This window comes from Dryobates pubescens, chromosome 5, assembly GCF_014839835.1.
Source record: "Dryobates pubescens isolate bDryPub1 chromosome 5, bDryPub1.pri, whole genome shotgun sequence".
NCBI classification, from domain to species: Eukaryota; Metazoa; Chordata; class Aves; order Piciformes; family Picidae; genus Dryobates; species Dryobates pubescens.
This window is the reverse complement of record NC_071616.1, coordinates 14,919,204-14,937,756: the sequence shown is the minus strand read 5'-3', so window position 1 is coordinate 14,937,756 and position 18,553 is coordinate 14,919,204. Positions and strand designations below refer to the sequence as shown.

Below are 18,553 nucleotides of genomic sequence, written 5' to 3'. Positions count from 1 at the left end.
GTCATTGCTCAGACGCAAGCTGTCCTCTGCCTCTCCCCAGCCTCATTCATCTCTCAAAGCTTAGCAGCACTGACACACAGCAAATGAGCCCTGTGCTTCCAGGATGGTTTGGAAATGCCACCAGTTGCATGATAGTAGCTGTAGGTCAGTGTGCTCCCAGCTGAGTCACAAGTGGTGGCAATTTGCCATTGTTATGGTTGCTTTCCTCAAGACATGGCTCAGATGTGAGGAGGAAGTTCTTCACCGTGAGAATGGTGAAGCTCTGGAATGGGTTGTCCAGGGAGGTGGTTGGGGTGCCATCCCTGGAGGTGTTTAAGACCAGGCTGGATGAGGCTCTGGCCAGCCTGATCTAGTGTGGGGTGTCCCTGCCCATGGCTGGGGGGTTGGAACTAGATGATCCTTGTGGTCCTTTCCAACCCTGACTGATACTGTGGTACTATGATTAAAGGGAGCTACCTGCTCTGGGTGGACTGGCTTGCATTAGGACCTTCACCTTGCTACAGTTCCAGCCAAAACATCTCTTTGCTTTCTCTCATCAGCTTCATTGCAACCCACATGGAGCTGCCTGTACTTGTGTTGCTGGCACACATCACTTTGATGCCTGTATCCATCACATCAACATGTCTCCTCAGCCCAAAGAGTGCTCCTTTAGCATACACCTATGGGGCTGGAAACAAGCCCAGCCTTATGTTGCACCCTTGGTACCTGGGAGATGTGCCCAAACTGTGGGAGGGTCTCCACAGAGCTGGCAGATCAGTGACATTGGTCACATTCTTCACAAAGCTCTCACTGTTTTGGCAGTTGGAGGCATAAAGTCAGCAGAGAAGTCAGTCTGATGTCAAGGTTTGGCCATTACAAATGCAGATAGGAGGAGAGCCCTCTTCCCTGAGCTCTCATCTTGGTTTCTAGCAGTGACAAGGGTCATAAATCTGATGAAGATGGTGAACAAAAGCTGCTTTTTTGATGCCTTCTTGTGAATTGCTCTACAAATTCATCTTTTATCTCTATCTGGGGCCAGTCTTTTTTCAGTGGTGCCCAGTGACAGGACAAGAGGTAAGGGGCTCAAACTTGAACACAGGAAGTTCCATCTAAACATGAGGAGGAACTTCTTTACTCTGAGGGTGGTAGAGCACTAGAGCAGGCTGCCCAGAGAAGTGGCAGAGTCTGCATCTGTGGAATCATTCAAAGCATGCCTGGCCTGTGCATCCTGATGTTGGTGACCCTGCTCTATCAGGGGTGTTGGACTAGATGATTTCCAGAAGTCTGTTCCACCCCCTCCCAGTCTGTAATTCTGTGATCTCGCAGCAAAGCTGCCTGGCTTTGACCTCCATGCCTGTTCTGGGCTACTTCAGACTTGCTGGGCCCAGTGACTGTCAGTTGCAGAAGCCTCAAAGCTGCCCCAGAGTTGCAGAGATATGGATGGAGGAGAAACAAGGGCCAGCATGCAGCTTCAACATTGGCAGGATGCTGCCCCTGTGTCCCTTGATGCAGGGAGAGGGACCTTGGATCTCCATCAGGCCTGGCTGAAGGAAGAGAAAGGAGAGATGTGCACAAATGCATGGTCCAGCCTGTGCTGGGTTCCACCCTCAGTCTGCAAAGTGGCTTTAAGTGCTCCAGAGGGGAAGAGATATGTCCTGAGGATCCCACTTGGATTTTGGCTAGCTGTAAGCTTCAGAGCTGGGAGATGAGATTCTTGCTGCCTGACATGTCCTCAGCTGCCCCACCAGGGGTGATGGGAAGGAACTTACTCTAGTCTTGCCTGTATGAACCAACTGCTAGCAAAGCTCATGGCTTTCTCAATGGGGTTCAGATGGCAGAAGCAGCCATACTCAATCAGTATCATCTTGGTGGCTGTCAGTTTCTTCTCCTAAGTAAGAAGTGACAAGACAAGAGGAATGAGCTTCATGGTGCGCCAGGGAAGGTTTAGGTTGGACCTGCGGAGTGATTTCTTTCCCAAAAGGGTTGTCAAGCCCTGGAACAGGCTGTCCAGGGCAGTGATGGAGTCCCCATTCCTGAAGGGATTTAAAAGCCATGTAGATGAGGTGCTGAGGGACTTGGTTTAGTGGTGACCTGGCAGTGCTGGGGTAATGTTGGACTCACTGATCTGAAAGGTCTTTTCCAGTCCAAACGATTCTATGGTCATGGTAACAACACTCCAGGGCAGAGGGAGAGCTGCCCCCAAGACCAGGATGTGAAAGTATCTGCAGTACTCTCAACCTGCATTTCCTCCCTGCTGTCTGTGTGCAGAGCTGTAGCAGGACCTGGACTCCTGTCAAGCCCACAAGCTGGTAGATTTCCCCAGGAACACACCTAATGCAGTGCAGCTGAAGCAGGCCCAGGCAAGGGGGAGTCCAAAGTGGATCTCCTCTGGACATAAGGAAAGAGTGAACCTCAGGATCAACTCACTACAGACCTGCACCCATCACTCCACAGTATTTTAATGTTTTAAGCAGTTTTTCACTCTTACCTTGCTCGCCCCTCCATGGGCCTGTGAGCAGGCAGCAGACCCTTCCTTAGGCTGTCTTTTTCTCAGCATTTCTGTAACAGAGCCAGCAGCTGTAGCTGGGATTTCAAAGGGACATATGTTAGGTTTTGCCAGGGAGAAGCTGAGGTGTTTTGTTGTTGAGTGTTAATGAAGCAAACCAGGAGTTAATGGGATGATATCAAAGGTCTATTGCTAGGTGCTTACATTTCTTCTTCCTGAAAAATCAAAGCAAGGACAGAACATTTTCAGCACATCCTCACAGCAAAGAACTGTCAGCAAGGAGGAGCCCAGGACATCAGATACCTCTTCCACTTGTTTAGTCCAAGGACTAAGGACAGCCAAGCAAGTTGCCATCCATGAACTGATCCACACTGACTGTCCCTGTGTGCAGAGCTGGCCTTTGATAGGCTGCAAGGAACAGTCCGAGGTCTACCCTCTTCTGGAGGGTAAGCTAAACCAAGGTTGATCCTACAGCAGTGCTTGAAACAGAAGGGCACTGCAGCTCTGGTGGTATCTAATAACTTTATCTGGTGACCCCAATTTCTTGGAAGCTTGTAACCTCACAGGCCACTGGGCAGTTGTATCGTCTGGTGTGGATTTTAGGTGTTTGAAATACAAGTAGATGAGGCACTCTGAGATGTGACCTAGTGGTCATGGAGGTGTTGGGCAGAAGGTTGGACTTGTGGATCTTAGAGGTCTTTTCCAGCCTTTATGATTCTGTGAGTTTCATACCTGATTGCCCAGTGAAGATGTAGGATCCCTTGACAGTGATTCAAGCCCTCCTCTTCATACAGGCTTCTCCCAAAGCATGCTGAGAAATGATTGCAGGCTTCAGAGAACCAGCTATTCTGGCCCCAGAAGGTCTGCCAACTGGGGAGCTACAGCTTCAAATGAGCACAAGGATTCCCAGCAGCAGTAAAACACTTTGCTGGTTCAGACTGGGAGAAGCAAGGTGTGACCTGTCCCCCAAAGCACCCACCACCCATCCCAGCTGTGCTGTTATGCTTGCTGCTCCTAGCACAGGGAAATAATGCACAGAGAATAAGTGGTGGTTTTTCCCAAAGTCTCTTGCTTCCAGCAGTGTCCTCAGCACTGGTTAAAGCACAGCTCCAGGACTTGGTGAAGTTGCATGAGAAACCTCCTTTCAAAGAGAACCCCTGAAGCCTGGGGCTACTCAGGGTACAGATCACTGTGTTAAGGGCCTGTGGTGATAGGACAAGGGGCAATGGTTTTAAACTACAGCAGGACAGAGTTAGAGTGGACATTAGGAAGAAGTTCTTTACTGTGAGGGTGTTGAGAGACTGGAAAAGGGTGCCCAGAGAAGTTCTGGACACCTCATCCCTGGAATTGTTTAAGACCTGGATAGATGAGGCTTTGAGCAACTTGCTCTAGTGGGAGGTGTCTGCCCATGGCAGGGGCTTGGAACTAGATGATCTTTCAGGTCCCTTCCACTTCAAGCCATTCTATGACTAGATGAGCTTTAAAGGTCCCTTTCAACTCATTCTGTGATTCTACAATTCTAAATAAAAGGCACAAGAAACTCAACATGAATTCAGCATTGCTGGGAGGAGGCCTTGGGAATCCCAGAGCCACATGGGAGGCAATGAAAGGGTTTGAGCAAGGTCATGCTTGAAAAGAATCTATGCTTGTTTGATTTCCAGGCTGCAGCCTTTGAATCAGTTCTGCCTGCTGAGGAAATACACTGCCCTAGTGTCTGTGTGAACAAAGCCAGTGGCTGGAGCCATCTGTGCTCCCCAGTGACAGGACTGGGGGCTCCTGGCTGGTTACTGCAGTCAGCACCTCGCACAGAGCTTAGGGGAGATGATGTGGCAGGATGAAGATCCTGAGGAAGCAAAGCAATCCCACAGGCACAGAGCTTGGGCACTCTGGAATGGTGCAGACAGGTTTAGCCACATACTGATTCGTAGAATTATAGAATCATTAGGGATGGAAAAGACCTCTAAGATCAAGTCCAACCTTCTCCCCAACACTTTCAGGACCACTAGACCATGTCCCAAAGTACCACATCTACTCATTCTTTGGATGCCACCAGGGGTGGTGACTCCACCATTTCCCTGGGCAGCCTTGTTCCAATGCCTGACCACTCTTGCAGGAAAGCATTTTTTCCTAATGTCCAACCTAATCCCCCTGGTGCAGCTTGAGTCCATTTCCTTTGGTCCTGTCACTTGTTACCTGGGAAAAGATGCTGGCCCCTACCTCGCCACAGCCTCTTTCAGGGGTTGGTAGGACACAGCAGGCAGACAGCCTGGTGACATCCAGGCTTGTGTGGAGCAGGCAACTCTTTGGGACATCCAAATTAAGTTCTTGTTCACAGGGACATCCCAAGCTCTCCTGGAGACCCTGCCTTGCCTTCCCCACACCCAGCAAGCACCCATAACCCTGCAGCAGCTCCTTAGTACAGGGATGGCCAGATGCACATTCATGTGCAAGATTCCACCTTGAGATCTGATGACTCAAGGCAAACAGGACTAAGTAAGAACAGCCTGGGCTGAGCTGATAAGGCCTCCAAATGTCAGACTGCCAGGCCTGGCAGCGATTCCTGCTCTCTGCAGCAGCACCTTATCAACACTATCAAACAATAAGTGGCTTTAACAAAATCCTACCATCTGGCAGGCAGCAGCTTGGCTTCGAGGCTTGGCATGGGGCAAAACCCACTGCATTGTCTCCTCCAGCTTGTATCTGCCTGGCACAGGGGACATGAGGCTTTTTCCCTGGCTGAATTCTCCACTGGCCCTTCTGGAGTGGAGATTCTTCCTGCCAGCTTTGTGGGGTACAGAATCACAGACTGATAGTGGCTGGAAGGGTCCTCTGGAGATCACCTAGACCAGCTCCCCACATGTGGGTCTGCTGTGTTGCTGCATGAGGACAGGGGGAAATGGCAGAAAATGGTGGGATGTTTCTTCTCTCAAATGAGAAGTGATATGACAAGAGGAAACAGCCTCAAGTTGCACCAGGGGAGGTTTAGGTTGGGCATAAGGAAAAAAGTTTTCACTGAAAGGGTTGTCAGACCTCGAAACAGGCTGCCCAAGGCAGTGGTGGAGTCCCCATCCCCAGAGCAGATGTGTAGATGTGATGCTGAGGGACATGGCCTAGGGGTGGACTTGGCAGTGCTGGGTTAACGGTTGGACTTGATCTGAAAGGTCTTTTACAAACAAAGTGATTCTGTGAGAGAAAGGAGGAGGCTGCAGGAGGAAAATTCCTTGTGTACAAACAGGACTTTTGCTCTAGACCCTTCACCAGCTTCACTGCCCTTCTTTGGACACACTCCACCACCTCAATGCCCTTCTTGGAGAGAAGAGCCCAAAACTGAACCCAGAATTCGAGTTGTGGACTCACCAGTGCCAAGTACAGAGGGACAATCCCTGCCCTGGTCCTGCTGGCCAAACTGTTGGTGATAGAAGCCAGGTCTAGTGGAATGTGTTCCAGCCCATGGCAGAGAGGTTGGAACTAATGTTCTCTAAGGTCCTTTCCAACCCAGACCATTCCAGCCCTGAGACATGGCACTCTCCTTTTGCTCCATGGCACAGTCTTTAGGGTCAGGTTCATCCCAGGCTGCAGCTCTAGGCCTAGCTCCTGGTTTTCATTTCAGGCAGTGCTGAATCCATAAGTCAGGCTCTCATGACAGGAGCCAAAAGCCAATTAGCAGCAGTTTAGCTTTGTCAACCCCCTGTCTGAATGCAAGTTTTAATTAAACATCCCATTTTAATTAATCAGGTATCACATGCATCCAGCTTGCCTCAGGATTCAGAGGCCGGAGGCCCCATGCTTTAATTAAAAGATTGAAGCACATGACTCAACTCCAGCATCTGTGACAGCTCCTCGTGCTTGTGAGGGTGCAAGCAGAGCAGCTGGAAACAGCATTCTTCTTGCCATGGCTTGTTCCTCTTCTCTGTTACCTCCTTATGGATGCTCCAGCAGAGAAAGTGGCTGTGAGATCATTTGGTTGGAAGGTGAGAAAAAACAGGGGCTGGTGGATGTCAGAGCAGGTCCTAGGCATAATGCTAACAGCTCTTTTGGGGTGAGTTTCCTCCCCTGAGGTGATGGAGAGCACCTAGCCCATCTGTGGTTGCTGAGGAGGTGCAGTCACCTGAAGTCTTGGATGCAAATAACAACTGAAGCAGCAGCCCAGAGGAGGTGACTGTCACATGGCACACACTTAAGCTGAGACCTCCTTTATGCAGGACCTTGTGGGCAACAAAAGCTTGTGTTGGTCCATGAGGAGACAGGACAATTCTGTGGAAGAGCAGTCTGGCTAGCAGAGGAACCTCCTCTCCATTGAGCAGAGGAGACTTGTGTCTGTCTTGAATTCTCCAGGCATCTTATCTGGTGTCAGAGCCTGCATGTGAGCTGAGGTTTGAAATGAGAGCAACTGTTCTTGCTCCTGTTGGTGGCCAGCACTGGTGAACTTCATGCTATGCCAGATGGACCTGTCACACAGAGCTGGCTCTGAGAATCCAGCATCCAATACTGAGCAGAACCAAGCACCTCCTGAAATAACAGATCCATCTCCCTGCTTGCCTCAAGGTAAACCCAGAGGAGCTCCATCACTGGCAGATGGGTTATACAGCAGGGGAACCAAACCAGCTCAGTCTGAGAGATGATGCAGAGTTAAACCCGGTGCTTTCCTCCCTTTCTTGGAGCCTGCTCAGCCCTCCTGAGCCACCAGCCTTCTTCACCACCCGTTCTCTGGTACAAGGGAGAATCAAAGAGTGACAGAAATGCCTTTGTCAGCTGTGTCTGGGGGGGGAGGAGGGTTACAGAGCTATTAAGGAGCACAAAGAAGGGATGGATTCTCTCCTAAGTGCTCTGGGGACAGGGATTGAAATGCTTAGCTCCCATTAATGCTGATGAGAATCACAGAGGGCTCTTCTTGAGAGCCTTGAAACAAGAGCATTGAAAAGAAGACCAGCTTTCCACAGAGAGCAAATTCACTTCAGTTTGAGATGCTGCTAAATGGGATTTTTCTTCATTTCACTCTCATTAATTCCCCTCCCTGTGGCAGCTTGGGATGAGACTCAGCTCTGGTCCAGCATGTGTGTGAGCTGGCCTGCTGCATTCGGGAGGGCACTGAGTCTTCATCGTAGAATCATAGAGTCACAGAATGGTTTGGGTTGGAAGGGACCTTACAGATCATCTAGTTCCAACCTCCCCACCGTTGGTGTGGACACCTCAAACTACTTCAGGTTGCTCAAAGCCTCATCCAACCTGGCCTTGAACACCTCCAGGGAAGGGGCATCCACAACCTCCCTGGGCAGCCTGTTCCAGTGTCTCACCACCCTCACTGGAAAGAATTTCTTCCTAGCATCCAGTCTACATCTGCCCTCCTCAAGATTCAATACATTGCCCCTCATACTATCACCGTAAGCTCTCGTGGAAAGTCCCTCCCCAGCTTTCTTGTAGCCCCCTTCAGGTACTGGAAAGCTGCTTTAAGGTCTCCCTTGAGCCTTCTCTTGTCCAGGCTGAACAGCCTCAACTCTTGCAGCCTGTCCCCATAGGGGAGGTCCCAGTCCATCATCGCTCTCTCTGTGAGGGAAAAGTGTCCCCAGAATGGGGTTCCCAGGCTTGAGAAGCCCCCTGATATTTTGTGGGGGTTTTGATGCTGGAGATAAGAAACCTGAGGAGAGACCTCACTCTCTTACAACCCCGTGAAAGGATCATAGGATGTTAGGGGCTGGAAGGGACCTTCGAAGCTCATCAAGTCCAACCCTGCTGCCCAAGCAGGACCATAGAATCTAGCACAGGTTGCACAGGAACACATCCAGATGGGTCTTGAAAGTCTCCAGAGGAGACTCAACAACCTCCCTGGGCAGCCTGTTCCAGAGCTCTGTGACCCTCACGGTGAAGTAGGTCCTAGTGTTGAGGTGGAACCTCCTGTGCTGTATGTCCATTACTCCTTGTCCTATCACAGGGTGCAATGGAGAAGAGCCTGTCCCCTCCCTCTTGACACCCAGCCCTCAGATATTTATAAACATTTGTTAAAGGAGATGGACCCAGGTGGGGGTTGGTCTCTTCTCCCTAATGATAGGACAAGTGATAGGACAAGAAGAAATGGCCTCAGATTGCACCAGGGGAGGTTTAGGTTGGACATGAAAAACTTCTTCCCTGAAATGGTTGTCATGTACTGAAAGTGGTGGAGTCTCCATCCTTGGAAGTATTTTAAAGCTGTGTAGGTGTGATGCTAAGGGACATGGTTCAGTGGTGGATTTGGTAGTGCTGAGTTAAGTTGGACTTGATAATTATGAAGGTCTTTTGCAACCAAAGCCATTCCTTGTTTCTATGATTCCATGAAAAGTGCAGCATTCCGGCTTTTCACAGGGAGGGGAAATCCCTCCAAGAATGTGTCAGAAATGCCAACAGCATCTTGTTTCCTGTGATCTAGTACAGGACCTGGGGGAGACAAGGCTTGAGAAGCCCTCTTCTAACCCCCTGCTCTGTCACAGAGGACTCCTCCTGAGTCTCCATCTTCTGCTCCTTCAATGTAGACACACTTGTGGCAGCCTGTGACTCTGCCTCACGTGTCTGGTGATTAAATCCTTCTCCTTAGCAACAGGCTTGGGTTTGCTCCAAGGGTCATGGGAGTTACCTGTAGAATTTATGGACCCAATCAGTCACTGAATTTCTCTCCACTGCCTCTGACCTATTAACACAATAACAGAAACCAGAAGGACTTTGTGTTTGGCTGCCATACGGTTATGAATCACGTTGTCACCGTGCCTCCCTTCACGGACATCCCTGCCAGTTCCCATACGTGCTCTGCTGTCATGTAGCATTAATTAACCTTGTTTAATGGGCTAAGTGGGATGGCCTGCAGCTCCCAGGCCCTGACAGGGTGCCTCCTGCCAGGACCGGCAGGGATGCAGCAGGAGAGCTGAGCAGGTGTGTCTTTCAAAGAGGATGTGTCCAGGAATGTGTTTCACTCCAGGAGAGCCCTTGGTGTGATGGAAAACCCTCCCTGGGAATCAGCATGAAGCTTGTGTCATGAATCATAGATTCATAGAATGGTTTGAGTTGGACGGGACCTTAAAGATCATCTAGTTTCAACCACCCTGTCACGGGCAGGGACACTTCCTACTAGACCAGGCTGCTTGAAGTTCCATCCAGCCCAGCCTTGAACACTTGCAGGCTTGGAGCCCCCTGAAAAAAAGAGAAGGGGAAAAAAAGAAAGGAAGAAAGAAAGGAAGGAAGAAGGAAAAAGAAAGAAAGGAGGGAAGGAAGGAAGGAAGGAAGGAAGGAAGGAAGGAAGAAAGAAAGAGAGAAAAAGAAAGAGAAAGAAAGAAAGAAAGAAAGAAAGAAAGAAAGAAAGAAAGAAAGAAAGAAAGAAAGAAAGAAAGAAAGAAAGAGAGAAAGAAAGAGAGAAAGAAAGAAAGAACCCACAAAACCAACCAACCCCAAAACAAACAGCCAAGTCTCAGAGCTCTTGTGTCTAGTGAGGAGCCTGTGGCCAGCCATACAGAAGTGCCATTTACATCACAAGCTGTACCCAGTCAGTGTTCTTAATGCACATTGCTGTGAGATGAGCATGCTGAGGCTGACATCCCACTAGTGGTCTGTCCTGTGGACAAGGGACAGGGCAGTATCTGTTGGGGATTCCCTCAATGCTAATCACTGTCTAAAGGGCTGGGGGAAAGAGGATGGGGCCAGATTCTTTTCTGTGGTGCCCAGTGACAGGACAAGGGGCAACAGGCACAAACTGGCATGCAGGAAGTTCCATTTGAATGGGAGGAAAATCTTTTTTGCTGTGAGGGTGCTGGAGCCCTAGAGCCGGCTGCCCAGAGAGGCTGTGGAGTCTCCTTCTCTGGAGAGATTCCAGACCCTCCTGGAAATTGTGATCCTGGGCAAGCTGCTGTGTGTGCCCCTGCTTTAGCAGGGGGTTGGATTAGAAAATGTCCAGAGGTCCCTTCCAACTGTCACTATGTGATTCACTGTGCACTTCATCAACCTTATTATTATGGAAAACATTAAGTTTCCTGGCAGTGCCCCTTGCCTGTAGGCACTAAGAACATCTTGCCCAGAGAGGTGGTAGCTGCCCCATCCCTAAAACCATTCCAGGTCAGGTTGTTTGGGGCTGTGAGCAACGTGTTCTAGTTGCAAATGTCCCTGCTGACTGCAGGGGGGTTGGTCTAGATGACCTTGAAAGGTCCCTTCTCACCCAAACCATTCTGTGATGTTATCATTCTGTGATCAATGCCAGGGGGTTGAAAAATCTAGAGCAGAGGGAAGGGCTGAGTGAACAGGGGAGATGCAGTGTAGGACCACAGGGGGGATGCAGTGTAGGACCACAGGGAGGGATGCTCTGAAGGCAATGGGCTATGTCTGCCTTTGTGAGCAGGCTCAAGGATTGCTGCACCAGGGAAGCCATTGTGCTTTGAGTCTGAGGGTTTCCAGGCTGAAAGAGCTGCACACGGACAGTGATCACTGGCATCACAAACCTCTTATGAAAGAATAAGAGCACGTTTAAGATGCTTTCCCATTAGGAAAGCCTCCAAAGAGTTCTGTTGACATAAAGATCCCTTCTCTCAAGCTAATGTTGACAGGAAAAAACACCTTCCAAAGACACCATTAAAGGAAAAAAAACACCCCACCACGGTGCAGTTTTAACGAGGAGCTTGTAAACATAACAAACTCCTGCTGATTTTCTCTGTTAATTATCTGTGGTACAGAAAAGCTGAGCCCTGCAGCTCCTGATTCTCAGCAAACCACCTTGCTGGGCTTAAAGATGTCTTCAGACACGTTCCTGGGCAATCTGCCCTAGGTAATCCTGCTTTAGCAGGGGAGTTGGACTAGATGATCTCCAGAGGTCCCCTCCAACCCCTACCATTCACCGATTCTGATTCTGGGAGGGTGAACATGGGGACAGGGTGATAGAGGCTTTTGTAGGGGCACAGCAGGGAGGACAAGACAGCCTTGGGTTGTTCCTGTGGTGTCCCACCCCCATGCCGTGGGGAGCAGCTCAGGCTGCAATCTCAGCTCTCTTCAGCCTTTGCTGAAGGAGGGGAGGGCGGAGGGCTGGGGAGACGTGCTGAGCTGGCTGAGCAATCCCATTTGTCTCCGAGATCCATTCGCTGATTAGCTCCACATCCTAATGACTCCAGCACAATAAATTACAAAGGAAATGCAGAACTCACTGGGGTGATGTTAACATCTCCTGGGGAAGCCACAGCGAGGTCATTTTCTGGGCCATTAAATAGTGGCCATTGGTTTGCTGCCTCCTCTCTTCAATAGCAATTCTTTTTCTCTTGATTTCAGCCCAGCACCACCTCAGTAGGTGCTGTGCTCTGGTGACCTTGCATCCTTTCTGCACCTTCACTCCTCCTGCTCCCCTCTGCTTTCTCACCTCCTCCCTCTCACCTCCTGCTCTAGAGGTTTAGAGCACAGGTCTTACAAGGAGCAGCTAAGGGAACTGGGGTTGTTTAGCTTGGAGAAAAGGAGGCTGAAGGGAGTCCTTCTTGCCCTCTACAGCTCCCTGAAAGGAGGTCAGAGCCAGGTGGGGGTCAGTCTCTTGTCCCTCCTAACAAGTGACAGGACAGGAGGAAATGGCCTCAAGTTGCACCAAGGAAGGTTTAGGTTGGACACAAGGGAACAGGCTGCCCAGGGCAATGGGGGAGTCCCCATCCCTGGAGGGGTTTAAAAGCTGTGTGGATGTGGTGCTGAGGGACATGGTTTGGTGGAGACTTAGCAGTGCTGGGTTAACAGTTGGACTCACTGATCTTAAAGTCTCTTCCATCCAAAATCATTCTATGGTTCTTTCTGCACTGGCACCTGGGGGAGCACAGCATGACAGGGCAGGTGCCAACCTGGTGCCAGTGCTCTGGTCACAGGAGGGAAGGTCACGTTAGGGTTTTGGAAATTTGGAGACATCAGACATATTATGAGCTCCTTTCTGTGTCTGTAACAAAGAAAGATCACACCTTAAAACCTGTGTGGTGTTTGCAAGCATTTTGCAGCCCATCAAAGAGGCAAAGTCTCACAGAGAGGTGTATTGGGGATTGGTCTAGATGACCTTTAAAGGTTTCTTCCAACCCAAAACATTCTGTGCTTGTCACAGATGATTTGCTCAGCTCTTGAGGTAATAACTTACTGAAATCACAGCAAAAGGGGAAGATGCCTCAGCAGAGGTGGGTCAGATACTACAGCATTTTCAGTGTCTGGGTCCCTGGAGAGCACAGATCCAGGCGGCGTGGAGACTGGCTCACTTCAACACCCAGGATGGATATGGCTTGTCCCTGATTCTCCAGGGAAGCCTGTGGGGGAGGTGGAGTCTAAATATCTGCTTCACGAACCCAGGGCATCTGTGGTGATGGCTAACCCTCCTTTTCCTCTCCATACACTCAGGGCAGCAGTGGCAGAAGGACGCCTTGGTGCTGAATGAAGGTTGCACGCCTCAGAAAGACAATGCTGGACAGCCTTTCCCAGCCCAAATCACACACAGATCACCTTCTCCAGCACAAGGGGGAGTCCAGTACATGGAAATAACCTCACTGTTTCTTCTCTCTGCAGAGCCAGCTTTCCCAGGCCCTGAATGGGCTGTCAGACAGAGCCAAGGAAGCAAAAGAGTTCCTGGTCCAACTCCGCAACATGGTGCAGCAAATCCAGGTACTGTGTCTCCTGACCCAGGAGCAGCCCCTTCCCACCAGCATGAGCTGCTCCCTGCCATCCCCTGTCCCATCTCCCCAGCTTGCTGTGGTGGGAAGTCTCCCAAAAGGCACCCACATGTGGGACCCACACTTGAATTTTCTTATTACCCCCCTCCTAAAACCTGCTCCTCCCAAAGCTGCTCCTGTCACAGAGGACCCCAGCCCTTACCATCTTCATCATAGATAAGTCCAAGGATGTGGCAGGATGGATCAAACAGGTTCTTCACCTACCACCACCACATTTGCCCTGTACCAAGGGTGTAAAGCATCCCAAATGCTAATGTGGAAGAGGTTGCCTTTCCCAGCTAAAATGACATCATGCCCTGGACTGTGATGCTCTGCTCTGACCTGCAGGAGAACAGCGTGGAGTTCGAGGCCTGCCTCGTGGCCCAGTGTGATGCCCTCATTGATGCCCTCAACAGAAGGAAAGCCCAGCTGCTGTCCCGGGTCAACAAGGAGCACGAGCACAAGCTGAAGGTGAATCCCTGTTTGTTGGGGTGAAGGGCTGAGGAGGTCACTGGAAAGCTTCTCTTGCTTTTCACAAGCTGAATACCAATGTGACAGGCCCTGAGCAAAGCCCTGCTTCCCCCAGGGTGGTTCCCACTGAAGTCCTCCCATCACTGGGCCAACTACTAGTCATTAGGTCATCAGAACTGTGTGTAGAGCAGGCTGGACAACCACCTTGCTCACATTCTATATTCCTCTGAGCTACTGGCATGATCCTGCAGGATGCTGAATGCTTCTGCTGGCTAAAGCTGAACTTGTGGAGCACTCGCTGTCATGAAATACCACTTCAGTCATCAGGCAGAAGCAGGAACTGCTGTTTTCTGTGTGGTGAAGAACCTTGTGGCCTCAGGGTGCTGGCTGCTCTGAGGGGTGAGTTGTTGGCATTGAGAGAGCTGAGGTGTTGAGGTCAGATGTTCCTGTAGTGACTATACTGTGTCTTTTCAGCTGTTGGGGGGGTGAGAAAGGAAGCAAAGGGCCACATCTCACCTGAGAGTGGTGGAGCAGCTGTAGCGGTGCCCCGAATCTGTTGGACAAGGTAGTTGCACTCTGGCCATCAGTGAATTAAGGGGCAGCTGAGACATTTCACTCTGACATCACTTTGTGCTTCCAGAGTCCCTCTTCTAAGGGCATTTCAGCATTCTGGCTAGACACATCCATGCCTTTTCTCTGACACCTGCAACCCCACTTAGCTTAGCCACCCAGGAGGCTCCCAGAGGGATTTCTAAACCTGTCTAAAATGCCATCAGTCTTCTGCAGATGATGGGCACCACAACATGAGGGCTCATGAGCATTTCCATCAAGAGATGGACAACAGCAGATTTGTGGGACCAAGCCCAGCATCAGTGCTTGGTGTCCAGCAACAAAGCTCAGCCCCAAAGAGCCATGACATGTTGCCAGCCTTTCTTCTAGGACCAAAGAGGGCCCCCACTGCCTGGTGGGCTCTCTTTCCCTCTTCCCCATCATGGTTAATTAAACCCTCACAAAGCTAGAGCAGCACAAAGCAACTTCCTTGCTCAGCACAACTCAAGGAAGCCTTTCACTTCTTGGCTGGAGAAAAAGATCTGCATCCCACTGCTTGCTCCCACCATAGCTTCTGTCCCCTCAACTTGTCCATCCAACCCCCATCCACCCTTGGGTTTTGTCATTAGGCAGGCCTGGCCCCTAAACCCCTGGGTTTCAGATTGGACTCTTAAAAATCAGTCCTCAAGCCTCGCTTTCTGAAGGACCAAGCTCTTGCAGCTCTCCACGTGCTATGGGAAGGGAGCAGCACAGTCAGGAAGGGCTCTGTGGTGCTGTGTGCTCAGTTCTCAGCAGCAGCACAGCAGCTGGCATTGAAGATCCAGAAGCTGCTGACCACTGCTTTGCAGCCTGTGCAGATTTTTAGCCTGAATTTACTTGATTTTCCTTTTATATTCTTGCAGGGGTGGAGGTGGTAGAAAAATAAACCCAGTGGTGCTGCCTTGGTCTTGTACTTCTCTGGGGAGAGACATGCAGCCTTGAGTCACCATCATTAGAGGTGTTCAGGAGGAGATTTGATAGGGTGCTTGGTGCCATGGGTTAGTTGATTAGGTGGTATTGGATGATAGATTGGATGCAATGATCTTGAAGGTCTCTTCCAACCTGGTCTGTTCTTTTTTATTCTATTCTATTCCATTCTATTCTATTCTATCCTCTTATCTTCCTTTGAGTATTGCAAGGTGTAATCTCAGTGCCATCTGGAGTCTTGTACATTGGGGTTTGGGGATTTTCTCAATGCTCATCAATAGCTAAAGGGCATTGGGAAAGAGGATGGGGCCAGACTCTTTTCAGTGGTGCCGAGTGATGGGAGAAGGGGAACCCAGGAGGTTCCATCTGAACAGGAGAAAGAACTTCTTTGCTGTAAGGGTGCCAGAGTCCTGGAGCAGGCTGCCCAGAGAGTTTGTATCCATTGCCCCTTGTCCTATGACAGGACACCACTGAGAAGAGCCTTGCCCCTTCTTCTTGACACTCACCCTTCAGATATTTATAAACATTAGTAAGATCTCCTCTCAGTCTTCTCTTCTCCAGGCTAAACAGTCCCAGGTCTCATCAGAAGAAGACAGTTGGACACTCTTGTACAGCACTGTCCCTCTTGAACTGGTGGGGAGCCCAGAACTGGACACAGTAGTCTAGATGTGGTCTCCCCAGGGCAGAGTAAAGGGGGAGGAGAACCTCAAGACATCTTCAACTACAACAGGTGATAGCTTCACCCTTTCCCATAGGAAACCAGTCCACAGCATCATATCCTGGCCTGCATGTCCACTTGCCGCTGCCATGTTCCCAGAGCATCTCAGCTGAGGAGAAGAGGAGCAGATGGATTGTCCAGTGAGACTGAGCTGTGCCACCCAGGAGCCCTTTCAGATCCCCACTGGCTGCTCCAGCAGACTGTGTGGAGCCACAGCACCGTGGCTGCCCTCAATCTCTCCATGGGCTTCCCCCTCCTGCCTACTGGGATGCTGCCATCATGGCATGGTGTGATACAGTGTGAGCAAGGAAGAATTGAGGCACAAGGGACAGAGCTTCTGGCTGGCACCATGCCAAGGTGCCTTTTACTGGAGAGCCTAAGTCCCCATTCCTGTGTGGCATCCAGAGCTGGGCTTTACAAGTGACCTGGTTTGACTTGACACACATTGCATGGAGACAGGCACACATCCAGGTCTGCCTGGAGGCCAGCACTAATTACTGCAGAGGGTGAAGTGGTTTGGGAGGAAATGAGGGGACATTTCCCTGTCCTTCTCCACCCTCCCCCTGTGCTTAGATAGGGATTGACAATGGGCTTTAAGAATAGCATAGAATCACAAAATGGTTTGGGGTGCAAGGGATCTTTCAAGGTCATCTGGGCTGTGAGTGCGTGGTGCCAAATCATGTCCAGTTGGGCATCAAGGAGCTCTGCAGAGCTGTGATCAAGCTGCAGGGGTTTTCTGATCTCCCTCAAGCTTGAGGGAGCTGGATCAAGTCTGTCCTCCACAGCATCCATCCCTGTGCCATGTTCTCCAGTCGCTCTGCACTGGAGACCAGGTCTCTGTATCACACCTTTCCACGCTTCCTGGTGCCTTTGATCAGATCAGGCTGTGGCAGCCTGCAGGACAAGCCTCTAGGATCAGACTTGATGTGGCCCTGGGCAGCCTGATCTAGTTGAAGGTGTCCCTGCTCACTGCAGGGGCATTGGACAAGATGACCTTTGTGGATCCCTTCCAACCTGACACAATCTGTGAATCTATGACTTGCCACAGGATTGTTAGCACAGCAGCTCTGCTTTTCCCAGCTCCAGCCTAATTCTTCTTTCCCAACAGCAAGAGGCAAGTCACCATGGAAACATCCACCTGGAAATGCTCTGCTCAGAGGATGCCTGATTGTGGGATGCAGCACAATCAAACCCTTGGGATCTGTCCCAGGGATTTTTCCACCTGAGCTTGGGAAAAAACCATAACACCACCTTCCATCCTGAGAGCCGTGCAGGTCACCATACCCCTGCCACAGTGTGCCCAGGATGAGCTGGCTCTGTGTCTTCCAGAAGACATCCAGGAAATTGCATGAAATTGTGCCAGGGAAGGTTTAGGTTGGATGTTATGGAAAGTTTCTTTTATGAATCAGTGGTCAGGCATTTAGATCAGTTGGAATGGAATGGAATGGAGTGGAGTGGAGTGGAGTGGAGTGGAGTGGAGTGGAGTGGAGTGGAGTGGAGTGGAGTAGAGTAGAATAGAATAGAATAGAATAGAATAGAATAGAATAGAATAGAATAGAATAGAATAGAATAGAATAGAATAGAATAGAATAGACTAGAATAGAATAGAATAGAATAGAATAGAATTAACCAGGTTGGAAAAGACCAGGGAGGTATTCAAGACATGTGTGGATATGGCACTTTGGCATATGGTTTGATGACCATGCTGGTCTTAGATTGATGGTCTCAAAGGTCCTTTAGTGGTCTTAAAGGTCTTTTCCAACCAAACAATTCTGTGATTCCAGGATTCTATCCCTGGCAGGACTTGTCTTGGGTGCTGAGGAGACAAGGTTCAAGTGAGGTTGAGTGCCTTGAAAACCAGTTGTCTTAGCAAGCACTAAAAAGAGAAGGAGGGTGAGGAAGACCTAAAGCAGAGATGATAGCAGATGTTCTTACCTTCTAGGAGCTGCATTAAAATGTAAATTATAGTGAAAGTCACCTCACAGGGAAGAAAAGCTCTTGAAAGAAATGTTCTCTTTTAAGGTAGCAGTGAACTGTGAGGGCACAGCAAAAGAGCTTTTTATAGGCTGCAATTAGCAGCCAGGTTCTGGCTGTTGCCTCCTTTGGCACCCAAAGGAAAAAACAAAAACACAACAACACACACCACAGGCATTTGATTGAAAAGAAGAAACCACAAATAAAGTGTGTGGAGCTGCCCAAATCTCCTCAGCAGCCAAGCCATTAGCCCTTTACTGGAGGATGCCACCACTCAGTGAGGTGTGTTACCCACAGATTTTGAGGAGAGGTTTGTAAACTGTCTGCCTCCATGCAGAATTCATAGAATCACAGAATCATAGACTCATAAAATGGTTTGGGTTGGAAGGAACCTTAAAGATCACTCAGCTTGCCTGCTGGGTAGAGGCTGCAATTAAACTGCTGTTTCATGCTCTACTTCTCCAGATGAACATGTGCTGGAGCCCCAGTGGGGATCACAGAAGGTCAGGATCACTGGAGCTAAAGGTGTGGGCTGGGACATTGCAGCAGCTGCTGCTTTGGGTGCAGTTTCTGAGCACCTAGAGCAGGCTGCTGCAGGCTGCCTTCAGTCAGGGTTTGAATGTCTCCAAGGTTGGAAATTCCATAGCCTCTCTGTTTTGGTCTTTCATCACTTTGCTGGGGAAAAAAAAGAGCTTTTAGTTATGTCTAACTGGAATTTCTTTAATCTCA

The 18,553-nt window shown here is 49.9% G+C and overlaps 1 protein-coding gene across 7 annotated transcripts in view; it reads left to right on the top strand.

Moving 5' to 3' along the window:
• Window positions 1-18,553, top strand: part of TRIM9 (tripartite motif containing 9) — a 75,341-nt gene that overhangs the window by 31,555 nt on the left and 25,233 nt on the right. For all 7 annotated transcript variants that reach the window (XM_054161652.1, XM_054161647.1, XM_054161651.1 and 4 more), the window contains exons 2-3: window positions 13,004-13,099; window positions 13,495-13,617. In XM_054161652.1, coding sequence (XP_054017627.1) covers window positions 13,004-13,099; window positions 13,495-13,617 — 219 coding nt within the window. The remainder of the gene's footprint in view (window positions 1-13,003; window positions 13,100-13,494; window positions 13,618-18,553) is intronic.